The 23,260-nt window shown below is 36.8% G+C and overlaps 1 protein-coding gene across 5 annotated transcripts in view; it reads left to right on the top strand.

The window, feature by feature from the left end:
- UBE2W (ubiquitin conjugating enzyme E2 W) overlaps nucleotides 1-23,260 on the top strand; it is an 84,326-nt gene that overhangs the window by 51,348 nt on the left and 9,718 nt on the right. For 3 of the 5 annotated variants that reach the window (XM_072604893.1, XM_072604892.1, XM_072604889.1), the window contains exons 4-5: nucleotides 8,675-8,830; nucleotides 21,123-21,198. In XM_072604893.1, coding sequence (XP_072460994.1) covers nucleotides 8,675-8,830; nucleotides 21,123-21,198 — 232 coding nt within the window. The other 2 variants (XM_072604890.1, XM_072604891.1) reach the window with 2 other exon arrangements.

Raw genomic sequence — 23,260 nt, 5'->3', positions numbered from 1 at the left:
CTAAGGATATCAAAATGATTTGATAAGGGTGTTTTTTGTCTTTTGTTTGTTTTTGTTTTTAATAAAGTATGGAGTTAAAAAAGTTACTTGGCATGGATGGGATGATAAATGATAGATAGAAGATGAAGTTCCTGAACTCTTTATTCTCTATGAAGAAGAATGATCTAGACTGGAAAGAATAGAACCACCAAAGCTAAGTAAAGATATTATATAAAAAAGTACCTCTCTGTCCTTGGGTCCAAGTCACTTGTCCCAGATGAACAGCAACCTGAGGTCCTGAGAATTAGCAACATGTTTGGCAGTAATCTGTGAGGGATCACATGGAATTGCAACAGTACTACAGTAGTGGAGGAGGGCAAATGTTGGCTCAGCTTTGCCCTCCAAAATTGAGAGAATGGAGATGATTGAGCCTTCAGTTCTCAGTAAATTTGTGGGAGGTATTATTTCATAGCTCTTATTTTATTTTTTTTTACATTGCCTAGATTTCCCCCTTTTTTGTCTTTTCTCCTTAGAGAGCCATCCCTTATAATTCCCAGATGTTGTAGAGAGGACAGAAAGGATGAGTATTGAAGGCCATCAGAATTAGCAGCCAAGAGACCATGGTAACTTAGAGTTAAATATTAGTCTTTCACTTGCGTATAAAGATAAAAACCAACTTCACATGTTCAGAAAGATGGTGGAGATAAGGCTAGATACTTTATTTGGCAGGGGGGTGGGGCGGTGTTATGGGAGTTTTCGTAGACAGCAAGTTTAGTGAGTCACAGTGTGATATGGAAGCCAGAAAAACTTGGTGCTGTTTTAAAGGACATGGAGTGCCCAGGAATAAGGTGATATTGTTGTGTTTTTGTTTTGTACCTTGACCTAGTCAGACTGCACACATCTGAGATATTAATTCAGTTCATGCACCCCATTTTAGAAGAGATGATATTACACTAGAATCTCCAGGGGAAAAGCCCTGAGAAAGTGAAGGACTTCAGATTCATGCCTTTTGAAGATCGTTTGAAGAATTAGGGGTAAGGGGAGATACAATAGGTATCTTTAGATATTTTAAAGGCTGCAGTTTGGAAGAGGATCCTGGAGGGTAGAAGTTGGTAGGAACAATGAATATCCAGAAGTTGGCAAAATATTAAGTTTAGATTTTTGTAAGGAATTTTCTAATTTTGTAAGGAAAGCCTTCTTAACAATTAAAGGTATTCCAAAGTAGAGTGGGCTGTCTCCATAGACCTCACTGGACATGTTCAAGCAAGGGCTGGTTGATCACTTGGGAGGTCTGTTGCAAAAGATAATTGTTTAGGTTTCAACTTGATGGTCTCTGATAACCTTTCTAGTTCTGTCATTCTGTGTCTGTTCTTTGGGTCTGGCTGATCAATCATTTCTAATTCCATTTAACTATAGTCTTTCCTGAGTTGGTGGTCTTATGTCTGGTCATCCAGTTAGGGAGTGGAACATAGGTTGTATCCCACTCACCCCACAAGATGCAATCTTAACAATCATGGGCTTCTCAGTCCTTTGCTATTGTCTCTCAACATAAATGTGCTCTGTTCTTTTCCATTGCTACCTTCCTGAGGCTATGCTCAGGCCATGAGGGCCATTATAACTTGGCCAGCCAGGTACACACAGATACATGCAGCAGCCATACAAGCAGCATTTGTCCCTCTTCTGAAGCTCACATCTGCCCTATGGCAGGTGCTAAAATTCTTTCCTCCAGTGTAGTATCTGATTTATTGCTGGTAAGCATCTCCTCACTTTTCCCCCACTTTCTTTTCATTTTTATTGGGACAGAGTGCATTGTCCAGGTGCTGAGCAAGCAAGGATGAACCGTGATTTTCATCCTGTCAAGGTCACCATTATCCTTTTTTTTAAGGAATTCAGGGGTAAATAATTTGCCCAGGGTCACATAGCTGGTAAGTGTCTGAAGCTAGATTTGAACACGGATCCTCCTGACTCCAGGGCCAGTGTTCTATCCACTGTGCCACCTATCTGCCCCACCACCACCCTTCTTGTTGTTCAGAAGTACCTAACTCTTCATGATCCCTGTAGACCACTGCCTGCCAATATCATCCAGGAGTTTTGTTGGCGAACATAGTGGCATGGTTTGCCATTTCCTTCTCCAGTGGATTAAGGCAGAGGTTAAGTGACTTGCCCAGGATCACATAGCTGGTAAGTATCTGAAACTGGATTTGAACTCATGTCTTTTTGCCTCCAGGCCCAGTGCTGTCTGCACTGAGGCACCCAGCTGCCTCCATCATTCTTCTTAGTTGTTCAGATTCATGACATTGGTTTTTTCAGATTAGTCAGCCAAATCTTGTGACTTCTTTTTCCACAACACCTTTCATATGTATCTTTTCTATTCACACAATTACCACTGTGGTTGAGGCCCTCACACCTCTTACCTGATCTGTTGCAATAGCTCCTAAGTCACCCTTCCTTACATTTCACCAGTTTCTCTAAATCATCCTCCATGCTTCTGCCAAAGTGATGTTTCCTAAAACTCAGATTTAACCATGTCACCACCCTACTTCATTAAGCTCCAGAAATCCCTTATTGACTCTTAAGTTCAAATTCATATGATTTTTTCATGTTTATTTGTATTTCTTTTTGTGAGCATCATGCTGTACATAATTTAAAATGACTGGGTGCATGATCAAAAAAACTTAGAGCCCACTGATCCATATCATATCTCCATCTTTTCTACAAGAATAGTTTCAGTCTTTGATAAATACTGTGCTAAGAAGTGTAAATAAGCTGTTATCTGTAGTGTATACCTCTGATCTGTCTTCTTTAATAACATACTTCTACTCATCCCATTCTTTGAGGGGGAAAAAGATATTCACTCACTATATACTGACTCTGGATTAAAATTTCAGCTCTCCTTCCTGGTCTTCAGGGGTCTCTAGCCTTCTTTTTTTAGCTTTATCTCTCTACTCTTCAGCTGAGTCAGTTGGGACTGTTACCTGTCCTCTGAATAGTATGCTTTCCTCTCTGTGCTTTTGATTGAGTTGTATACTATTTCCCCTCCCCTCACTCTAACCCCCTGTCGAATTCCATCTTCTCCCCTGTTTGGAAATGATCTCTCTCATACTTCTTTTGGCATTTTGTGGAATAACACTTAAATATGCATACATCAGTTTTGTTTGCAGTAGTTAACTGTATTTGTCTCCTTATTGAGCTGTAACCTACATGATGGCAGTGGCTGTCTGGTTTTTTTTTAATAAACTTTGAAACCTTCCCAGCACCAAGCATATCTTCCTGCATAGAATTTTCAAAATGTTTGTTGAATGTATAATTCGAAGGGGCATGTGGTATCTCTTGATATTGATACAGGTTTTATGAATTTCCTTTCTGTGAAGTATAATAAGGATCGTCTGTGACATTAAAAATGTCCCTGCTTATGAGCAAACTAGAATATGGATGATTGTAATTTAATTATTCATATAATTTGGAAGTATGTTTTATTTTTTTTTTGAGATCTTGGTAGGAGGTGGTAGTATGTACTGTGACAGCTGTTTTGTAGCATTCCATAGTTCACAGTTCATTTTCCTTACACAACTCTCATAGATATTATAAGTATTATCCCCATTTTATAGACAAGGAAATTGTGTTGAGAGATTAAGATAACTTGATAGGATAGGTTGTACTTGCATAGGCAGGGACTGATCCCAGTGCTTAGCATTTTACCTGACATATAGTAAGCACTTAAGAAATGTTTGTTGGCTTGTCTCCCCCAGCTCTAAGTCCTGTATTGTATGAAGAAAGTGAATTCCAGAGGTATGACAAGGCCACATGGAAGCAACTCAAGGAGGTTCTGAGGAAATTGGAGTAGTAGAAAGGTCTTATGCTTGAGGATCAGCCGTGATATTTTTAACTATGTGACACTGGAAGAATCACTTCACCTCTGGTCTTCCTGAAAGCTGGAAAGAACCTTTGGAACATAGACTGTCAGAACTAGAATACAATTTGGTGTTTATGTACTCCAGTCCCCTTATTTTTAAAGCAGGGCCTTAGAGAGGAGACTTGATGTGCCTAAGGTTCTACACAATTCACTTCAATGACTATTAAATCTCTCTGAGGTGCACTGTGGTAGGCCCTAGGGAACAAAGACAAAAATGACAATCCTTCCAGCTTTGTTTATGGCTTCAGTAGCATAAAATTCAACTCAAGTCCTCTTAACTTCAAATCTATAATTATTTCTATTAGTAACTGCTGTGTAAGAGTAGTAATAGTAGTTACCATTCCTATATTGGTTCGATTTTCCTTTACAATAATATGGTGTCTTCTCTAATAAATAGTTAGAATATAATAGACTTGAGAAGGGATGCTCACGTCTTATAGAGGATAATAAAAGTTTTGACGCAAGACCACAGAGATAATAATTGCCAGCACATGTGACATGAACATAGGTCTTCTGATTCCCAATCTGAGACTCAGAAGGCTCTGGGGTTCTGTCAGGTAAAAAATACTTTTGTAAATTTTTTCCACTCTGGATTTATTTCATTATGTGCAAAATGATGAAATTTGGACTGGGTGATCTAAAGAGCTATTCTGGCTCTAAAAACTATAATCTGAAGATAGTGTAGAAATATGATCATTATGGAGCTAAAGCTCTGAGATTCTATGATTAATCATTCTAGCATAAAATTTTTCCATGTAAAATGAGGGAGTTTGATTGATCTCTAATGCCCCTTTTAATTCTAAGTACCTGAAAGCAATCTACCAATATTTTTAAAAGGGTAATACTTAGGAACAGTGTTGGCCATGAGCATGTGTTTCATTTTCATGGTGACAATAGCCCAGTTCATTGTAGGTTGATAGAGAGAGGCACTTTATCTGCCATGTGCTTAGTAGGGAAACTTTTTGGAAGCTGATGAAAGGTAATTGCATTGAAGGAATGACTGAGATGACCTTTTCTGACAGCCCTGAGAGAGATTTCTATGTTCCTGAAATAGACCCACTGGACCCTCCATCATTGTAGAACAGAATGTAGATCTGTTAAGTGTGAAGATTGATTGTACAACTGAAATTTCTGGAATGAGTTCAGTGGAGAGAATAGAACAGGGAAAGGGTTTAACCAGATTATGTCCTCAGTTTGTTTCCTAGTCTGGAGCAGTGTTTTAGGAAGGACTTTAGCAAATCAGAGTGTCCAGAAGAAGGCAGTTACAGTCAGGTGAAGAGGCTAAAGATGCTTCACCTGGAGATGAGAACTTTGGAGGTTGGCATGATCGCTGTGTTCAGATGTCTTCAAGACTACCCTGGGCAGGTTTCAGAGAGGCAGATTTGGGTGATGTAGACTACATTTTTCTAATGCTTGGTGTCCCTAGATGTAAGTAAGATGTATTATAAAGGAGATTCCTACCCAAATAGAGTTTAGACTACTTGCCCTCTGGGGTTCCTTCTAACTGTGATACTGGGATAAAACATTTGTGCTTTCAGCAGTTTAGTCATCTTATATCTTAAATTACAGGAAAGAGTGTGGCCTTTTTGTTAGAGGTTTTGGAATCCATATCAGATTATGGCTTCTATAACACCTGGTAACTTGTTCCTGCTTGTGTCAATATTAGGTGTATTAGTTGCATTATTTTGTGGTTTCCTTTGCCATTATCAAGAATTTCACCTAATAGCTTAACTCTATATGTTAGCATGACTTTCCCTTTGGCATGGCCTGGAGAAAGTGATGCTTTTAATCTGCTGAGATCTAAATAGTACTTGGTAGGCCATAACCAAAGAAAAATCTATGAATGATGTCTTTAAAAAGGTATGGTGTTACTTTCCAAGCCTAAGATTCTTTGCCCTTTCATATTCCAGAATTTGTTCCTCATTCCTTTTTTGTTGCTGCCTTTCTATTAACAGTTGACATGCACTTTTGTGGTTTGGCTCTGCTGTTTGCTACTCTTATTCCATCTTTTGACGTTTTTCCTTCTCTCCTATCTCATTTCCCCATTGCTTTTCTCATGCTTCTTGATTTTTATGTGACAAGTAGCTTGAATTTTTTTTTAGCCATTATCAGCCAGTCTTTTTCTTCTGACCTGCAAACTGATCAGAAGTATGTGTAACATAATATTTTGAATTTTCAGTTTTCCTATGCTGTTTTTATTGGTGATAGGATTGATCAATAATGCTTCCTTGAAGCCAGAGGTGCTCTTCTTTCATCTTCTGTATTTGACATTATTATTAAATGCTGATGTGTTTGAGATGGCCAGGTAAACACTTTTTTTCCCCAATATATTTTAATAATAATTGGCAATATATATAGTAAGGTTTGCAGAGCTTTTTACATACTCTATCTCATGTGATCCTCATACAATCCTGTGAAGTAAGAACTGCAGCTATTATTATTTGCATTTTTCTGTTGAGGAAACAGACACAGAAAGGTTAAGTGATTTGTCTGGGTTCATATATTAAACATCTGGGGTGGGATTTGAACCCCTTTTGACTCCAAGTATAGGACTCTTTACATCAATCCCTCTTAGGCACAGCATTTCCCTTTTTTTCCCCTCTCCTAAACCAAGCTGTCTAAAGGGTGGTGGTGCATACTTGTCATCCATACTACTTTGGAAGTTGAGGCTGATGAATTACTTGTGCTTGGAGGTTCTGAACTGCAGTATGTCCAAACTTAAGTGTGATACCAGTATGGTAAAATAAGATCACCCTCCTATCAAAGTGTTGGATAATGGAAAAAACATAGCATTTGGAATAATTTCTGGGTTTGATTTCCAACTCTGATAGTTATTAGTTGTGTGACCCTAAACTTACCTCTCATTCAGTTATCTCATTTGAAATTAATTCATGGTTTATGATGTAAATGTGAGCTGCTATTTATCTTTTTCTCACTTCCCAATTTCTATTCAATAAGTAATCTTCAGTAAGTCAGTTTCATTTGTAAGCCAAGAAATATAGTTGTAGTGGTTGATGTACAAGTTGTAATAGGTATACCAAGAAAAAGAAATACTATTAAGTTTAAAATTGAAATTAGACTTCATGAGGAGTTTGTGTAATCAGTCTCCTAAGTAAAGCCTTGAAAGTCCTTTTTAAAACATAGTGGAAAGAGTTTTGGACTTAGAAGACTTGGGTTTGAATCTTCTCTCAGACATAAATTCTGCTATCATAGGTGTGTCATTTAAGCACTGAACCTATTTTCTTATTTAAAATGGGCATGATGATATGTTGTGAAAGTGCTTATAGATCTTTAAGCACTACATAAATGTGAAGTTGTTTTCTGTTTAATAATAATAATGTTCATTCTCTGATACTACTTCATAGTATAATAGAATTAGAACTTGGACCTAAGAGTCACCTGGTTTAATTCCCTCATTTTATAAATGAGGAAACTGAGGCTCAGTTAAGACCATTTTTCATTAAGTACCAGTACATTGCTTACCCTCGTTTAATTTTAAGTGTTGTGCCTGTTGTTTTCTACTATTTTGCATTTCAATTATGTTATTTTAGCTATATTGAGAATGGTGTAGTGTGGTGTATGTAGGAGCACTGGATTTAGAAATTAAGACTTCTAATTTGGTTTCAAATACTGATTCTTGGGGATGGTCATTGAATTTCTCTGAGCTTGAGTTTCATCTTATATGAGGGCACCGATTTCTAAAATGATTTACAGGGACTTTTCTTGCTCTAAATCCTTTGCTATATATGATTATCATCAATTATCCTATTACTTTCCTTACTGCTTAATTAAGGAGGAAATATCATTGTTCCACTAGCTCCATAATGCAAACTAATAAAAATTCCTATCAGTGGTAAAACTAGTCAAGTTGAAAAGAAAGAAAAAATGTTTGAAAGTAGGGTTAAAGAGATGTGGGGAGCAGAGGGGGAGAAAGGTTAAGGAATTAGAAAAAAAAGCTAAGAAAAAGGAAGAACCTCAAAGGAAAAAGTTAACATTTGAAAAATATGACAAAAAAGAGAAGTCAAAAACACTATTTTAAAGTTTGGTGTAGTTCTTGCTTTTATTTTCTCAGCCTGTTTCTTCTAAATTCTAGTCACATAGATAGTTGCTGATTTAATAAAAACTATTTTGTCTTTCTGAGTAGGTATGTGAGGGAAAAAGAGGTGGGTGTAAAGATAGGGAGAATAAGGGTACTGTTCTCAAATGGAGAACTTTAATTTGGAATTTAAGTGAATTCTACTTAGTAGAGAGTAATGAGTAGAATTTGAAAAATTCTGCTAGGAACTTGTCTTTAAAAGAAAAACTATTTTTACGTGAATAAAAAAAATAGCAGTATTATGACATATTGGATAGAGAGCTAGCCTGGAAGCTAGGAAGACCTACATTCAAGTCCTGCCTCTGCCAGGTAATGTCTTTGTGCCCCTGGATAAGTTAAATAACTTTTCAGTGCTCTAGGCAACTCTTTCAGATTGTAAGTTGGCAGAGAAGATGCTATCCTGTATTGGTAAAGGGAGTTATCAGGTAGTTCCCTATGCTAATGAAACTACAAGTCCAGTCCCTGTCCCTTATGATAATGTTCAAGAGGGTTTTGAAAATGGTGTGTTGTAAAAAGCATAGATCAGATTATTTATATATTCTATTTTGTATGGTTGTTATACCTGACTTATTGAAAGTCTGTTACTTGGCATTATGTTATAAGTCAATATTTCTAGGCATAAATGGAGAATTTGATTTGGTGTCCTTTAGAATCATAAGTGTTAATGGAATTTTATTCTTTCTTAGGTCATGTTTACTGGTGACAATATTCCTGTACATCCTCATGTTTATAGCAATGGTCATATCTGTTTATCCATTCTAACAGAAGATTGGTCCCCAGCGCTCTCAGTGCAATCAGTTTGTCTTAGCATTATTAGCATGCTTTCCAGCTGCAAAGAAAAGGTAGGACTTTTCAGTATTATTCAAGATAATACTTCTGCTTTCAGATTAGGTAAATAAAATATTTTAATATATAATTAGTTTTTTAAAGAAGGAAATAATGCTTTGATTTTAAAATTAACTATAGGGAATGTTGCTTTTCTATAGAGGAATAAATTGAAAATTCTTTATTTTAGCTTTGCCAAGCCTTGTGGTCCAAGTCAAAGGTTAAATGGATTAGAATGTTTTGTTTTAAGCAGACTTTATACTTGTGCTCTTGAATCACGATATTGAATTTTATTTCCTTAAAACATGCTTAGAAGAGCAATGTGTATAGAAAGTTTCCAAAAAGTCATGCTGTATAGCTCCCCTTTCTCACCACTAATGGGGCTGTCAGACACTGTCTTTTCCTTCCTACTTCCCCAAACCCCTAGCTTCAGTTTGGTTCTCCCAGCTCACTCCTACAATTGTTTATGGCTACACAGAGAGGAAAACTCCTTTTACCCTGAACCCACTTTTTTTTTTTGGTGGAGATGAGGGAGACTATGATGGGATATGGAGAAGGTAGATCCTCTTTGGCCAGTAGCTACACAGATTATTTGAAGCCCCCTTTTCTTCTGAGTCTGCTATTTGACTCATTGGGAGAAAGTGGTAAAAGGAGTACTAAAGGAAGAATAAGTGGGCCAGCTAAGAAATTACATATTGAAGACCTTCTGAGTCAGCTCTAGGAATCCTAGAAGTTCCTCCATCTCAGTTTTTTTGTGTTTCTAACTTGTTTCTGTTTGAAGATAAGGGGACAACAGAACGTTCGTACATTTTTTTTCCCATGTGCCATATGGGATGCCAAATGAATGGGGAGACTGGTTTTACACACACACACACACACACACACACACACACACACACACACACGTTTATATGAGAAAACAAATTTAATTTTTTAAAAATTAAGAATAGCTTTTTGCATGTTCTCTAAATTGACATCCCATACCATCTTTGTCTTTAAGGTTTTTTCTTTTAAGTTCTTCAGATCATCTACTCTTCAGTCCTTCACACTAAGATCTTTACCTGTATCTTTGATCCTTTCTTGCCTCTTCCAGGACTTTGCTCGCACTTTTTGTAATCTGCCTTCTGCCATGACCACTTAAATGAAGTTATTCTTTGAAAGGTCACCAATGCCTTTTTTCTCCTCAGTTTTCATCCTTAATTTCACCACAGTATAACACTTTTGGCTCCAACCTCTTTCTGGATATACATTCTTTCTTGGCGTTAGGGATGCCAGACTTCCTTCTATAACTATTCTTAATTTGCCGCATTATTCTATAAGAGTGGGTATTTCCCAGAATTCTGGCATTGGTCCCTTTTTCTTTATTCTTTGCTTAGCAGTCTCATTCACACCCTAGGGTTCATTTCTCACATGTACATTAATGACTACAGACCTCTCTCTCTACTCCTGAGCTGCAGATCTTCATCTCCTGTGTTGGTAGGACATCATTTGGAGGTATCACTAACACCATGTCCAAAATCAACATGATATTTCTCTTTCTTCCTCCCTTCGTTATTTCTGTGAGTGATGTCACCGTGTACTTAGTTTCCTACATTTAAAATCTTGTTTTGTCTTGGGCTCTTTCTTCTTTCCTACCCCTTGTATGTAATCAGTTTTGGTTAGAGCCCTTCCTTCTCTTACTCATCCTGCTTATTGCCACTATGTTGATAGAGGTTATTGTGATCAAAGGTCTTTACTCTAGCCATAGCCTCCAACACTCTTCCTGTCTCTTTTTTTTCCCTCACTCCATCCTTTATATTGATGCCAGAATAATCTTCCTTATTCATAGAACTTTCATTTGCTCAAAATCTTAAATAGCTCTCTGGTGCCTTTGCATTAATTTTCACATTCCTTTGGCATTTAAGGTCCAGTGATCTTTTGATTGTATGATGTGCTACTACATGGCATCGGGCTATCATAGTACAGTCAGTAGAGCATTGGCTCAGGAGTCAGAGACTTTGGTTCAGATCTCACCTTTTATGATTGCTACCTGTGTAATCTGGGACAAGTGATTTTTACCTCATTGAGCTTCACTTTTCTCAGCTGTAAAATGAAGTAGGGGAGGGTTGGATAATTTTTGAGATCCCTTTCATTTCTATTTCAATGTTCCTCATAATTTCTCACTTCCATGTTGACATATCATACATTCAAACCAGATGGGAATACTCTGTATCCTCTGGCCACATCCTGTACTCTATTGCCTCTGTCCTTTTGTTCAGTATTCTTTTTTCCAAAATGTCTTCCATTCCTCTCTTTATGTATTGAATTCCTACTCATACTTTAAATCCCAATGCAAAGGCCACTTCTTCCACTGAGCCTTTCCCAATTTAATTTTCTCTTCTCTCTTATCCCCAGTTCTCTGCAACTGGAGTGGCACTTTATTTCATCACCATTAACATCAACAAATATTTAAGAGCTTACTTATTAAGTATGTGCCAGTTACTGTGCTAAGAGTTGGGATACAAAGAAGGCAAAAATACAGTCCCTGCTGTCAAAGAGCTCAGGTTCTAATAGGGGAGACAGCTGCAAACAATTACGTATATACAAGATATATAGTGTTAGTGGGAGAGAACTCTCAGAGGGAAGGCATTAACAGAGAGAGGGGATGGGAGGAGGGAAGAAGAGAGGTAGTGTTGAGAAAGGCCTCTTGGAAGAGGACAGTATTTGAACTGAGTCTCGAACGAAGGCAGGAAGTGGAGGTGAGGAGCAAGAACATCCCAGACATGGAAGATAGACAGTGAAAAAGATAGGAGTCAGGAAGTAGTATGTTTGAGAAACATCAAGAAGACTGATGTCATTGGATCTCAGAGTATGTGGAAGATAAAGTGTAAGAAGTCTGGAAAGTTAGGATGAAACCAGGTTTTGAAGGGCTTCAAAAACCTAACATAGGATTCTATATTTTTTTCTAGAGGTTACTGGAGTTCATTGAGTAGAGGGGTGCCATGGTTTTACCTATTCTTTAGAAAGAGCAGTTTGGCAGATTGGATTGAGCAGGAACAGATTTGAAAGTAAGGAGAACAATTAGTAGACTTTTCCTATACTCCCAGTGTGAAGTGAAGAGGGCCTGCACTAGGGTGGTAGGTGTATAAATATAAAAAAGGGGATGTATATGAGAGAGTTTATGAAGGCAGAAACAGAAAGGCTAGGCAACACAGTGGATATATGGAATGAGTACAAGTGAGTTGAGGAAGACACCTAGCTTTCTAGTTTGGGTAACTAGGAGTATGATGGTATTCTCAACAGTAACAGGAAAATTTGGCAGAGGGGAGGGTTTGGGGGAAAGATGATGAGTTTGTTTTTGAATGTTTTGTGATGCCAATGGGATGTGCAGTTTGAGATGTATAATAGGTAATTGATGGTGTGAGATTGGAGGTCAGGTTAAGGGTGGGTTAAAATCTGGTAATTGAATCCATGGGAACCAATGACATCACCAAGCACGACAGAATAAAGGGAGAAGAGAAGAGGGCTCAGGACAATATTTTAGCAGACACCCATGTTTAGTGGGCCTGGATGATACAACAAAGGAGATTGAGGAATGTTAAGACACAGAGGAAGAGAACCAGGATATCCTAGGGTGATTGACAATATGAGAGATTGTAGAGGAGAAGATGGTGTAGAAGAAGGATGAGAAATGAAAAGATTTGGCAATTAAGAGATCTTTGGTAAATTTGGAGAGAAGTTTCATTTGAATGATAAGGTTAGAAGTGTGATTGCAGAGGTTTTAGAAGAGAATGAAAGGAAAGGAAGTGGAGATACCTGTTATAGATGACTTTCTTAAGGAGTTTAGCCATAAAAAGAGAGAATTTTTATAGCTTATTTATAGCTAGTGGGAATGGTCTGATCAAATGAAGATTTTTTTTTTTTGAAAGAATGATAGGGGAAGACATGGGTATATTTGTAGACAGTAGGGAAATAGCCAATACATAGGAAGACATAGAAGATTAAATATAGAGTTAGGAATTCTCTGATGGAGAAGACAGGATGATATGGGACCAAAGGTGTATGTGGAGGTGTTTGGCAAGAATGGCTACCTCTTCATGTGAGATAGGAGTGAAGCAGAATATAGTGGGAGGATACACCTGAATTATGTAAGGTGAGAGGAGGCCATTATCTTTTGAGTCAGCACTTTCCAATTTTGACTAGTACTAATTGTTGAGAAATTTTCCCCTTGTGTCAGGCCTCGATTTACCTCTGCAACTTCCATGAATTGCCCTTCATTCTGTTCTCAGGAACTAAATAAAACAAGTCTAATTCCTGTTCCATGTGACAGTTCCATAGTACTTGAAGAAGGTTATTGTGTTCTTTCCCATCAAGCCCTTTTGCCCCAACAACAAAAAATTTTTTCAAGGCTAAACATTTCCTTCAACTGAACCTGATAATGGCAGGAACTGGAGGTCCTCTACCCACCTGGTGGACCTCCTTATTAATATCCTTCCTAAAATGTGGTGTCCAGAACTGAACACAGTTTCAGATTGTGTTCCCAGTACTGACCAGAATAAAGTACATCAGTACTATCATCTTCATACCTGAACATTGTGTCCCTCTTAATGTAGCCTATTACATTACCTGTCCTGTTGCATTTTTGAGTTTGCTATCTACTAAAATCCTTTGATCTTTTTCTGACAAATTACTGTCTATCCTTACCTCCCTCATCTTATACTTGCCAAGTTGAGAGGTTTTGTTTTGTTTTGTTTTTTTCAAAAATCTAGGCAGATAGTTCTTACCAGTTCCTTTTGGGTACATTCCATCCCTAACCAGGCTCCTGTTATTTTGTTTTGGGTCAGAGCTTGGCGATCCAAATCTCTTGACACCATTTTTACAGTATCATTTTGTATCTATCCTTAGTTACCTGTCCTTGTTTCCATTTTCTCTATATGCCATTTGAAAAACCTGTTAGTTGGTAAGTTTCCTATGCATCCACATCCATCTTTTAAAGACTTTTTATCATGTCATTAGAATACTTCTTGTATCTGCAGAATTGTATTCTTGAAAAATTCCCAACCTTATTGACTTGGATTCCCAGTCTTCTTAGACTTTTCATATATGAGATCCTACATATTCTTTCTCCAAATTCATTGAAATCTGCCTCTCCACCATAAGTTAACAACAGCAGCTTTCTTATAAATACTAAGATGATGGATCACTTCACTCCAAGGTTTCTAAAATCTCTATCCTACCACTCATTTCCTCCTTTTTTTGGTAACAATAAGATCCGGAATAGAATTTCCTCTTTTTAGTTTTTCAACCTTTGAAAAGGTGGAATTGTAATTAAGGCAAATGACAAAATTATCTGCCTTGCTTTTGGCAGATACTTAAATAACTGAAGTCCCCTGTCACATCTCTTTGCCAGGCTTATGATATGTTTGTTGAACTCTCCAGTTATATTTCTTTTTCATCAAATAGTCTATAATATATTTTGACACCTAAATTTCTTCTCTTTCTACCTCCCTTAATCCAAATAAGTCTCTACAATGTTTCCTTCTCCAGTTCCTAGATTTCTTAATGTGACTGTATCTTCCAAAGGTTCTCCCCATTCTCTCTTGTCTTTTTTTTCCCTTTGAAATAAGTATACCCTCCCAGAGCCATATTCCAGGCATGAATCTTATTGCTTACTAAACACACTTGTACTTTTCTATATAGACATTTGAAAACATGGCTTTTATTAATGAATTCTTTCTTAGATTTTATCTCCTGGAACTTTTGGGTATGTACAAAGCTATATTCAGCTATTTTCTGTATTATCTGGCCTTCTTGTTAGACGTGGGTAATTATTTGCCTCCCCCTTCTGTTTCCAATGAAAAGTATTTTGATTATATTTCCAAAATTCCAGACAAATACATTATTTCTATACTTTATTAGATGTTCTTCATCCCTAGTCTGGACCCTGCCATTCCTATGTTTTAGCCTGTTCTTAACCATCTTCTCCCTTCCCAAATCTTCCTTTTTTCTTCTGCTTTCCTAGGTTCCAGTGAGCAACAGTGATGAAAACATTATTTACACTACCACCCCACTGCCCTCATGATCTTCAATTTCTTGCCTGAGATTTTGTAATCTTTGGCAGTTTATTTAGGTTACTTTTTGTCAGTATCATTTGTGCTCATGTGAAGCACCAGACAGGACAGATTTCAGAAGCTTCAGTCATACATTGGTTATATATTCCTGCTTATATTCCTTCGTTATATAAGACCTGCTTGCCTACCATCAATACTTGGAGTTGATTAGGTGACCTAGGGTTAGGAAGACCTGAGTTCAAATGTGGACTCAGGTACTTAATGATACTGTGATCTTGGGCAAGTCACTTAAACTCTGCTTCAGTTTCCTCAACTGTAAAACGAGGGTGATAATAATAGCATCTCCCTTGCAGAGGTGAGTATCACCTGAGATATTTATAAAGTGTATAGCACAGTGCCTGGCACATAATGGGCATTTAATAAATCAATCCTCCCCTCTTTTCTCACCTTTGCTTTATAGTCTGTCACCTGATAGCACCAAAGGATAGGCATCATAACTATTTTGAGTACTCATTCTTCTAGAGGAATTTTCTTTAAGAATAGCCTCCTATTTGTTGATTAGTTCCAAGCGTTTGCTGATGGATCTTCTCTTGATGCATTCAAGATTCCTCCCTGCTTCTCCATATCCTTTTCTTCTTATTTTAAGGGAATACCTCATTCTCTCTAATAAACTGGAAAGTAGAAGGTTCCTTGTACTCTTTTTTTCTTTATCTTCTTAGAGGGTAGGTAATTAGCCTGCATTTTGAGCCACTTAGCTATGTCAAAATGCAAGCATCACACTTGATGCAGGTTACTGCAAAATTCTTCCTGTACTCCATATTTACTGAAAGTGAGTTCTTTAGTCTGTAGTCTTGCTAGTAGCTTCTCCAAAAGAACTGCTTTGGTCTGCTGCTTGTGTGAGTGACTTAACTTTAGATGTCATTCTCCCTAACTCCTTTAGGGCATTGAATACCTTTTCCCTTATCTTGGTAGCTTATTTACCTCTTCCTTACCAGCTCTGTCTCTTTGTCTTTCTGCTGAAGTCCTTCAAATTCTCTTCCAGTCTGCACAGAGTTAATCACTTGCCAACTTCCTTTTAGTTAAAGAATTTTGCATTTGAAATGAACATATCCTGAAAAAGAAACTGGGCTCACAAGTAGGAAATGATTAGTACATGCTGAGATGGTAGTTAACTGTAAATAGTTACCATGAAGTATAGGATTTTGAGTAGTAGAGAAGAGAGCAAGGAACAAAAACATCCTGATGAAAACAGTGGATATACTGAGTCATCATTAAAATAAGGTGTTAGACTAGTTGATTTCTAAGGTCCCTTGCAATTCTCATTGTCATGATCCAGTAAGAAGAGGGATATAAACTTAAGACAAATAATTATGGGACCATTTGAATGAGGGTCTTTGGGTCAAAGTCAGATTATTAGCTTGTGAAGTTAGTGAACAATAGGGAACCATAATAAATGTTTAATAGACTGAGGTTCAAAAGCAAATTGTGGGCAAAATTTATCTTGAAGAGGGAGCAGCCTAAGTATGGAGAATGGGAACAGAACAGAAAACCAAGTGAAATTTCAAAGGAAGAATAACGTTGTTTTGGTGACTGTTTGGAGTTACCTTTGATTTTTGCTCTCTTCTACCTCTTTGACAACTATAAAATCTGGGGGAGTCAAATTCATGAACATGCCTGCTTTGTGCAAGGTACTATGTTAAATGTTGTGAGTGATGGAAAAAAAAATAGCGTAGTCCATTCCCTACAGTATTAATAAAGGAGATGGATATGTGTGGAAGAGCATAGTACAGTAGAAATAGCAATTAATTTGGAGTCAGAGCTCAAGCATCACCTCTGTTGCTAACCATGTAAGCTTGGGCAGGTCATCTAACTTCTATTATTCTTAGTTTCCACAACTGTAAAATGAGAGGATTGGACAGTGTGGACAAAGGATGCTTCCAGGTCTACATCTATGATCCTGTGATTTTCTGAAATAGGATATAGCAATCAGAAATGCTTGGAGGGCAGGTGCAAACTAATTATTGTGGAAGTTTTAAAGAAAAGTTACTTTTAGTGGAAGGATCAAAGAAGGCTTCACACCAAAATGACATCTGAATTGGGCTTTGAGGATTTCAGAATATAGAAATGGGAGCAGGAAAAGAGAACATTCTAGGTGCAAGGGTGACAGTATCAGCAAGGGCATTTCCAAGTTAAGGTACCATAAAACATTCAAAAGGGCATAATGAGGTGAGTTGGAGCCAGATTGTAGAGAACAAGGTTCTTAAACTTCACTTTTTAAACAGTTACAAACCAGTAGAATATGAACTTCTTGAAGGCAGAGACTGTTTAAATTTTAAGTTTGCATCCCCAGCGCTAGCACAGTACGTTGCTCGTCAAATGTGCTTAATGAATGCCAGTTGATCTGAAGTACAGGTTTTTTTAAGTAGAGGAGTGATATAATCAAAACTGTGTATCATTGAAGGAGGTGGGTATGATGATGTGTAGGGAGAAGCTTAAAGGCAGGGAATTTGGTTTGGGAGGCTATTGCAGTAGTACCAAGTGAGAAGAATAAGGACTTGGACAAATATTGAGTTGTGGGAATGGTAAGGATGGTCATGAAAACAAGAAAGGAGACAGAAGTGAAAGGATTTGGTAAATACTGATAAATGTGTGCAGAGAAAGAAAAGTCAGGTGGTGCCAAGGTCAAACATATTTGTTTGAGAAATGTAATTAATAGAAATTTGGGATAGGAAGGACAGGTTTGAGGAGAAAGCAGTTGAGTTATGTTGAACCTGAGGTCTGGACTGTATAACTTACTTAGTTGGAGATATCAAGTGGGCAATTACAGATATAAGGCATTAAAGCTTGGAGGAAAAGTTGGACCTAGGGGAATTTAGGAGTCATCCAAATAAAGGTAATAGTTGAAGTCATATGAGAAGATGAAATTATTGAGAAAAGGGGGTCCCAGGTGGAAGATGGAAAGATGGAAAGGTTGAGAGAAGTGGAACAAGCACTTAAAGTATTCGAGGCACTAGGATACAAAGACAAAAACAAGAGTCTCTGCACTTAATGAGCTAGCTTGATATTGAGGGAGCAAAACAGGTATACATATAAGCAAATAGGAAAGATTTACCAAGTAATTTAGAGTGACAGTAGTAGCTGGGAGGACCAAGAAGGTCTTTGGTAAGAAAGAGCACTGGAGCCACACATTTAAGGAAGCCAGGGATTCTAAGAGGAAGGGGTGAATTATATGACATACAAAGTCATGGAGTTGGAAGATTTGTAATATCCCTGGAACAGCAAGTGGGTCAATGTGACTGACATGTGCTGTACATGAAAGAAGGAGTAGCATAAAACAAGCCTAGGAAAATAGGCAGGAAACCAGATTATGAAAAACATTAGAATTTCTGCTTTTGTTCTAGAGGGCGATAAGGAGCCACTAGAACTTTTTGAGTGGGGAAGGTGCTATGGAAAGATGCTGCTGCCAAAACATCACTGGCAGCTATGTGGAAGATGGATCCAAAAAGGGAGAGATTTTAATCAGGGAAGGCTATTGGAGTGGTCCAGAGATGATGAAGGTCTGAATTAGAATACTGGCCATGTGAGTAGAGAGAAAGAATTGAATGGGAAAGCTATTAGAGAGAGAGAATTTAAAAGACTTAGCTTTTAATTGGCTATAAGGGATGAGGTAAAAGGAAATCTAGGGAAACTTTGAGGTGTCAAACTTAGGTATATCTGCAAGAATAGTGAAATGCTCCCAAGAGAAATAGGGTAGTTAGTAAGAGGAATGGGTTTGGGGGGGAAAGATAATGAGTTCTTTTTCAGCTATGTTGAATTTGAAGTATCTGTGGGACAACTCATTAGAAATGTCCAATAGGTAATTGATTACACTGACTCAGAAGTGCTACTGGAACTTCAAAGTCAGGGATGTAATATATTAACTGTTCAGAACTCAGATGGGAGATCATCATTGCCATTAAAAACTAGGAGGCAGTGACCTGTAACTCATCCATCTTTCTCTAATCCTTGTTGTCTTCCTCAGCATTCATTTCATTTGATCATTTGACACTCACCAAAATTAATCTTTCCTACGTGGATCCTTGGTATGATGTATGCTAATATAAGGGGTGTGTGTGTGTCTGTGTGTGTCTGTGTGTGTGTGTTTTAAACCAAAATAATTTTTTCATACCCTGGCATGGACAGCTGATTAAGAGTTCAAAAACATTCAGCTTAGTTGGAGACCAGATTTCTGGCATCATCAGACTTCTGGATGGTGACCCCAAACCAAGTAAAGCAAGGCTTTTGAGCATTCAAATACCAATGCAACTTCCGGGACTAAAGCACTTTGCTCCTTTGAAGACGCAATAGGCCTTTTACTCAAAGCTTATTTACCTTCATTTAATACAGAATTATTAGGAAGATTGATTTTCTGATTTCCTTCTCCTTCCTTAGCAAATTGAAAGCACTTAAACTAGGAGGAGTTTGGGTGGAAGGAAGGAAGAGAACTATTAGGTGAAGACACCATAATGATGGATAGTGAAAGAAGGAAGAAAGAAGAAAAACTAAAGAGTACACAAAACTAATGTGTTCAACCCAGGGCATAATGGATGTTCATAATGGCTGAGTCTTTCAAAGAAGGCTAAATGCATCTCTTCTAAGTCTAGGAAATGTGGATTATATAAGGAATATCATAACAATGATCAAAATATTGATACTTAAAAAGGTCATTATAGTTCTTTAAAGTAGTTTTCTGTAAAACTTTGCTTACTGAATAACAATTCTAATGTGAAGAATCAGTTTCATTCTGAAATATTTTCAGATTCCTAATTGCATTCTGATTTTTTCTGTAATTGTTTTGAATGATAGCCAATTGCACAATCAACTTAATATTATTGACCAAGTCATTTAACCTTTGCTTTAGTTTCCTCATTTTCAAGGAGCAGATATTTTTACCCTTTTATTTTTATTCATTTGAAAATTATTTGTCTTAAGTATCAAAGGAGATAAATGTGAGAGAGGTTTAAAAGTAAGAGCATGCTATGCTAATTCAGAGAGTGAGGATATTTCTCCTCTTTATTATTTTCACTTCCTTATAGTTAGTTCTGTGAATGTAACATACTTACCAAGTGTTTTCCCATTTTTTTACTGATGCCACACAGAGCTGTCATCTTTAATTCTCACATAACAAAGACTTTGATTACCTGTTCCTTAAAATATATAAGTATATATACACACATGTACATATATGTTCCCTTATTAGTTTAGAGAAATTGATTTGAGAGTATGTCTAAATATGTAATTTTTAACAAAATCATAGGTGGGAGAAAATATCAATATTCGGTGATTAAATTGAAGGTATGAGGTAGTTGCTATGCAAGGAAGGAGAAGAGGAAGAAGAATATTCTCTCAAATTATCATCATTGCCTATAAATGCCATTTCCCATAGTCTTATAACTATGGCCTTGAATTTGGGCATAATTTTTCTGGTCATTGTTAGGTTTTTCATTTTCATTTCTTCCTTAATTGCTTTTAGATTCACTATTTCTCTTGTAACTTTTTTGGCTTTGCCAATTTTCCCCTGATCCCAAAAGCATGTGGCAGTTACCAAATGTCCCTGGTCTGCCATTTGAGGTTTTTTTTTTTAATGTGGAAATTTTTTTTCCTTTTACTCTTTACCATGAGTTACTTTCCACTTATATATAGAAAAACACAATATGGAAGCCTTGATGCCTTATGACATGTTCTTGATAGTATTACATGGTAGTACCACATTGTTTTAAGTGATTCTCAAATTTTCCAAATTCTCTGGGTGATTGGATGTTTACAGAATTGTATTTTTAAAAACATTAATTGTATTAAAAATCATAAAAAAAGTTAAAATGAAATTAGTTTTTTACAAAGGAGCCGTAAGGAATTGTCACTGCCAGTATCTTTGATTTTTTCCTTCATAGGTGAACGTGTGTGTGTGTGTGTGTGTGTGTGTGTGTGTGTACACAACTACATACATGGTTAAAATCTGATTGGCTCTTCTCTAGTGAGTCTCTATCTCTTCTCTGTAACAATGTAACATTTAAACAATTTAATTACTAGTAGTGTAATTTCCCAAAATATAAAGCTTCGTCTTCTTTTTGCTGTATCATTGATATCATATACAGACACATTGATTTCATGTTCATTCTCTAAACATTACATACGCAGATTTTATATAAATAAGGATTATTCAGAATATTTCATTTAATTTTTTTTTAGTTATTTATTAATTTAAACTTTCTCATTTCAGAGACGACCACCAGATAATTCTTTCTATGTAAGAACATGTAACAAGAATCCAAAGAAAACAAAATGGTGGTATCATGGTAAGCATTCAATTTGAAATGACTTTTTTTTAAAATAACATTTCAAGAACAGAATTATGTTGCATGTAGTCAAGTTAGTGGGGAAGAGACTTATGGTTTGAAATCCTTGTTCCATGATTTGTAAGGAATTCTTTTAGCAATTTTAATTGTTTCCTTTTTGCATGTTGGAGGTAAAAGAATTTTTGGTTTCCAGTTGGTAAGCAAAAATAGCTGTTATGCAAAGGAGCTAAGTTAGGGTAGTGGATAGAGCACTGGATTTAGGAAGACCTCATCTCTAAACTGGAGATGATAAATAGCACCTACTTCCCATAGTTCTGTGGCTCAAATACGATAATATTTATATAGAACTTTACAAACTTTAAAATGCTATATAAATGCTAGCTGTTATGACCAAGTAAGATGATGTTAATGTTTTGCTCATTTGCCATATAAAAATAAAAGAAATCCCTTTGTAAATTTTTAGCTCCTAGTAGGAATAATGTTGGTGGAAAAAACTGCTTTTATAAATAAAACTAATTCTTTTTAGTGTAAGTATTGATGCTGTGTGTTTTTATCTGGTCGAAAGTAGATAATTTCAGTAGGAAAAGACTAAATCAATTTATGGTAACATTAAACATAAACTTTCTTTATCCTGCTGCTTCCCTCAAGAATCGATGCTTAGGTGTTGTACCTTTTAAATTATTTCTAATTTCCATAACTCTTAAGTATTTCCTCATTCTTCTTCTCTTTGTTCAGGTTGTTAGGATTATGTTAATGTGCAAATTTTTTTCTGTCTTATTTACTTGTAGAAACTTATCTATTTAAAATCTAGTAATGACTTTGTATTGTACCAGCCTTTCTTGTAGTTAGTTTCCTTCATGGTGCAGTCTTCTTTACTAAGCTAAAAAGCAATGGAGAGTTTGGAATTAAAAGTATTGATGCAGCTATTTTATTTAAAAATCTGTTAAACTGGGTGGACATTTTTGCCTAATGGATGTGCTTAGATGAGTGAGGTGTAATTTTGTCAAAAGTAATAATATCCTCATATTTCTATTGCACTATAAAGTTCACTAAGCAGTTTCCTCCCAGGCCTGTGAGGTAAGTGGTTCAGTTGTTATCCCCATTTTGTGCATAGTAAACAGTTTCTGAGGAGCAAGATAAGTGACACCAAGAAAAGACCCCCATGGCTTTTCTCTTCCAATACACTGGAACAAAGCGTTCGAGGGTGACCTTTGTGTCTGTGTTCACTGTCCTTCACAGCTCCATTTCACATTACATTGTCCATTTTGGAGGAAAGAACTAATGGCATTATTTTAAGATAAACTTCCGTCTTTTGCTGTTTTGAGAGACAGCACAGTTGCATAGAGCCAGCCTATAACATGTAACTCCCTTGGGTCAGGGACTTTTCAAGATTAATGTTTGTCTCAAAAAGAGGATCTCTTCATTTGGGATTAGACTTTGTTATTGTTGTTAAGTTGTTTCCAGTTGTGTCTGACTCTTGGTGACCACACTTGAGACGCTTCACTGGTTTGCCGTTTCCTTTTCCAGCTCATTTTACAGAAGAGGAAACTGAGGCAAATAGGGTTAAGTGACTTGCCCAGAGTCATACAGCTAATAAGTGTCTGAGGCCAGCTTTGAACTCAAGAAGAGGAGTCTTCCTGACCCCAGGCCCACAGATTACACTTAATTTGGTCAAATGTGGTTTCATTGTTGCTTGAGGAGCAATGAAGAGTTTTTATGTTTTTCACCCAGGGGTTGGGGTTTCTACTATAAAAAAACCTGACTCAAATATCAAAGTCCTTCCCTTCTCCTGTGGTACCATTTCAGTAATGTAACCTCTACAGTACATTAGTTAACCACAGCTAGTGCTCAGATGTGTTGAGATTTTTGTGTCAAAATTATGTATAGATAACTACAAGAATATTGAGGTGCTATGAAAGTTATACCTGCTTTTCCAGATTTTATTCTTTCCTCATCAGAAAGTAATTGTTGGGGCAGCTAGGTGGCACAGTGGATAGAATACTGGCCCTGGAGTAAGATTCTGGACTATTAGGGCAGTTTTCCTTGATAATTTCTTGAACGA

This window comes from Notamacropus eugenii, chromosome 4 (genome assembly GCF_028372415.1).
Source record: "Notamacropus eugenii isolate mMacEug1 chromosome 4, mMacEug1.pri_v2, whole genome shotgun sequence".
In the NCBI taxonomy this organism is placed as follows: Eukaryota; Metazoa; Chordata; class Mammalia; order Diprotodontia; family Macropodidae; genus Notamacropus; species Notamacropus eugenii.
The sequence above is the reverse complement of the archived record's forward strand: the minus strand, read 5'-3'. Positions and strand labels throughout refer to the sequence as shown.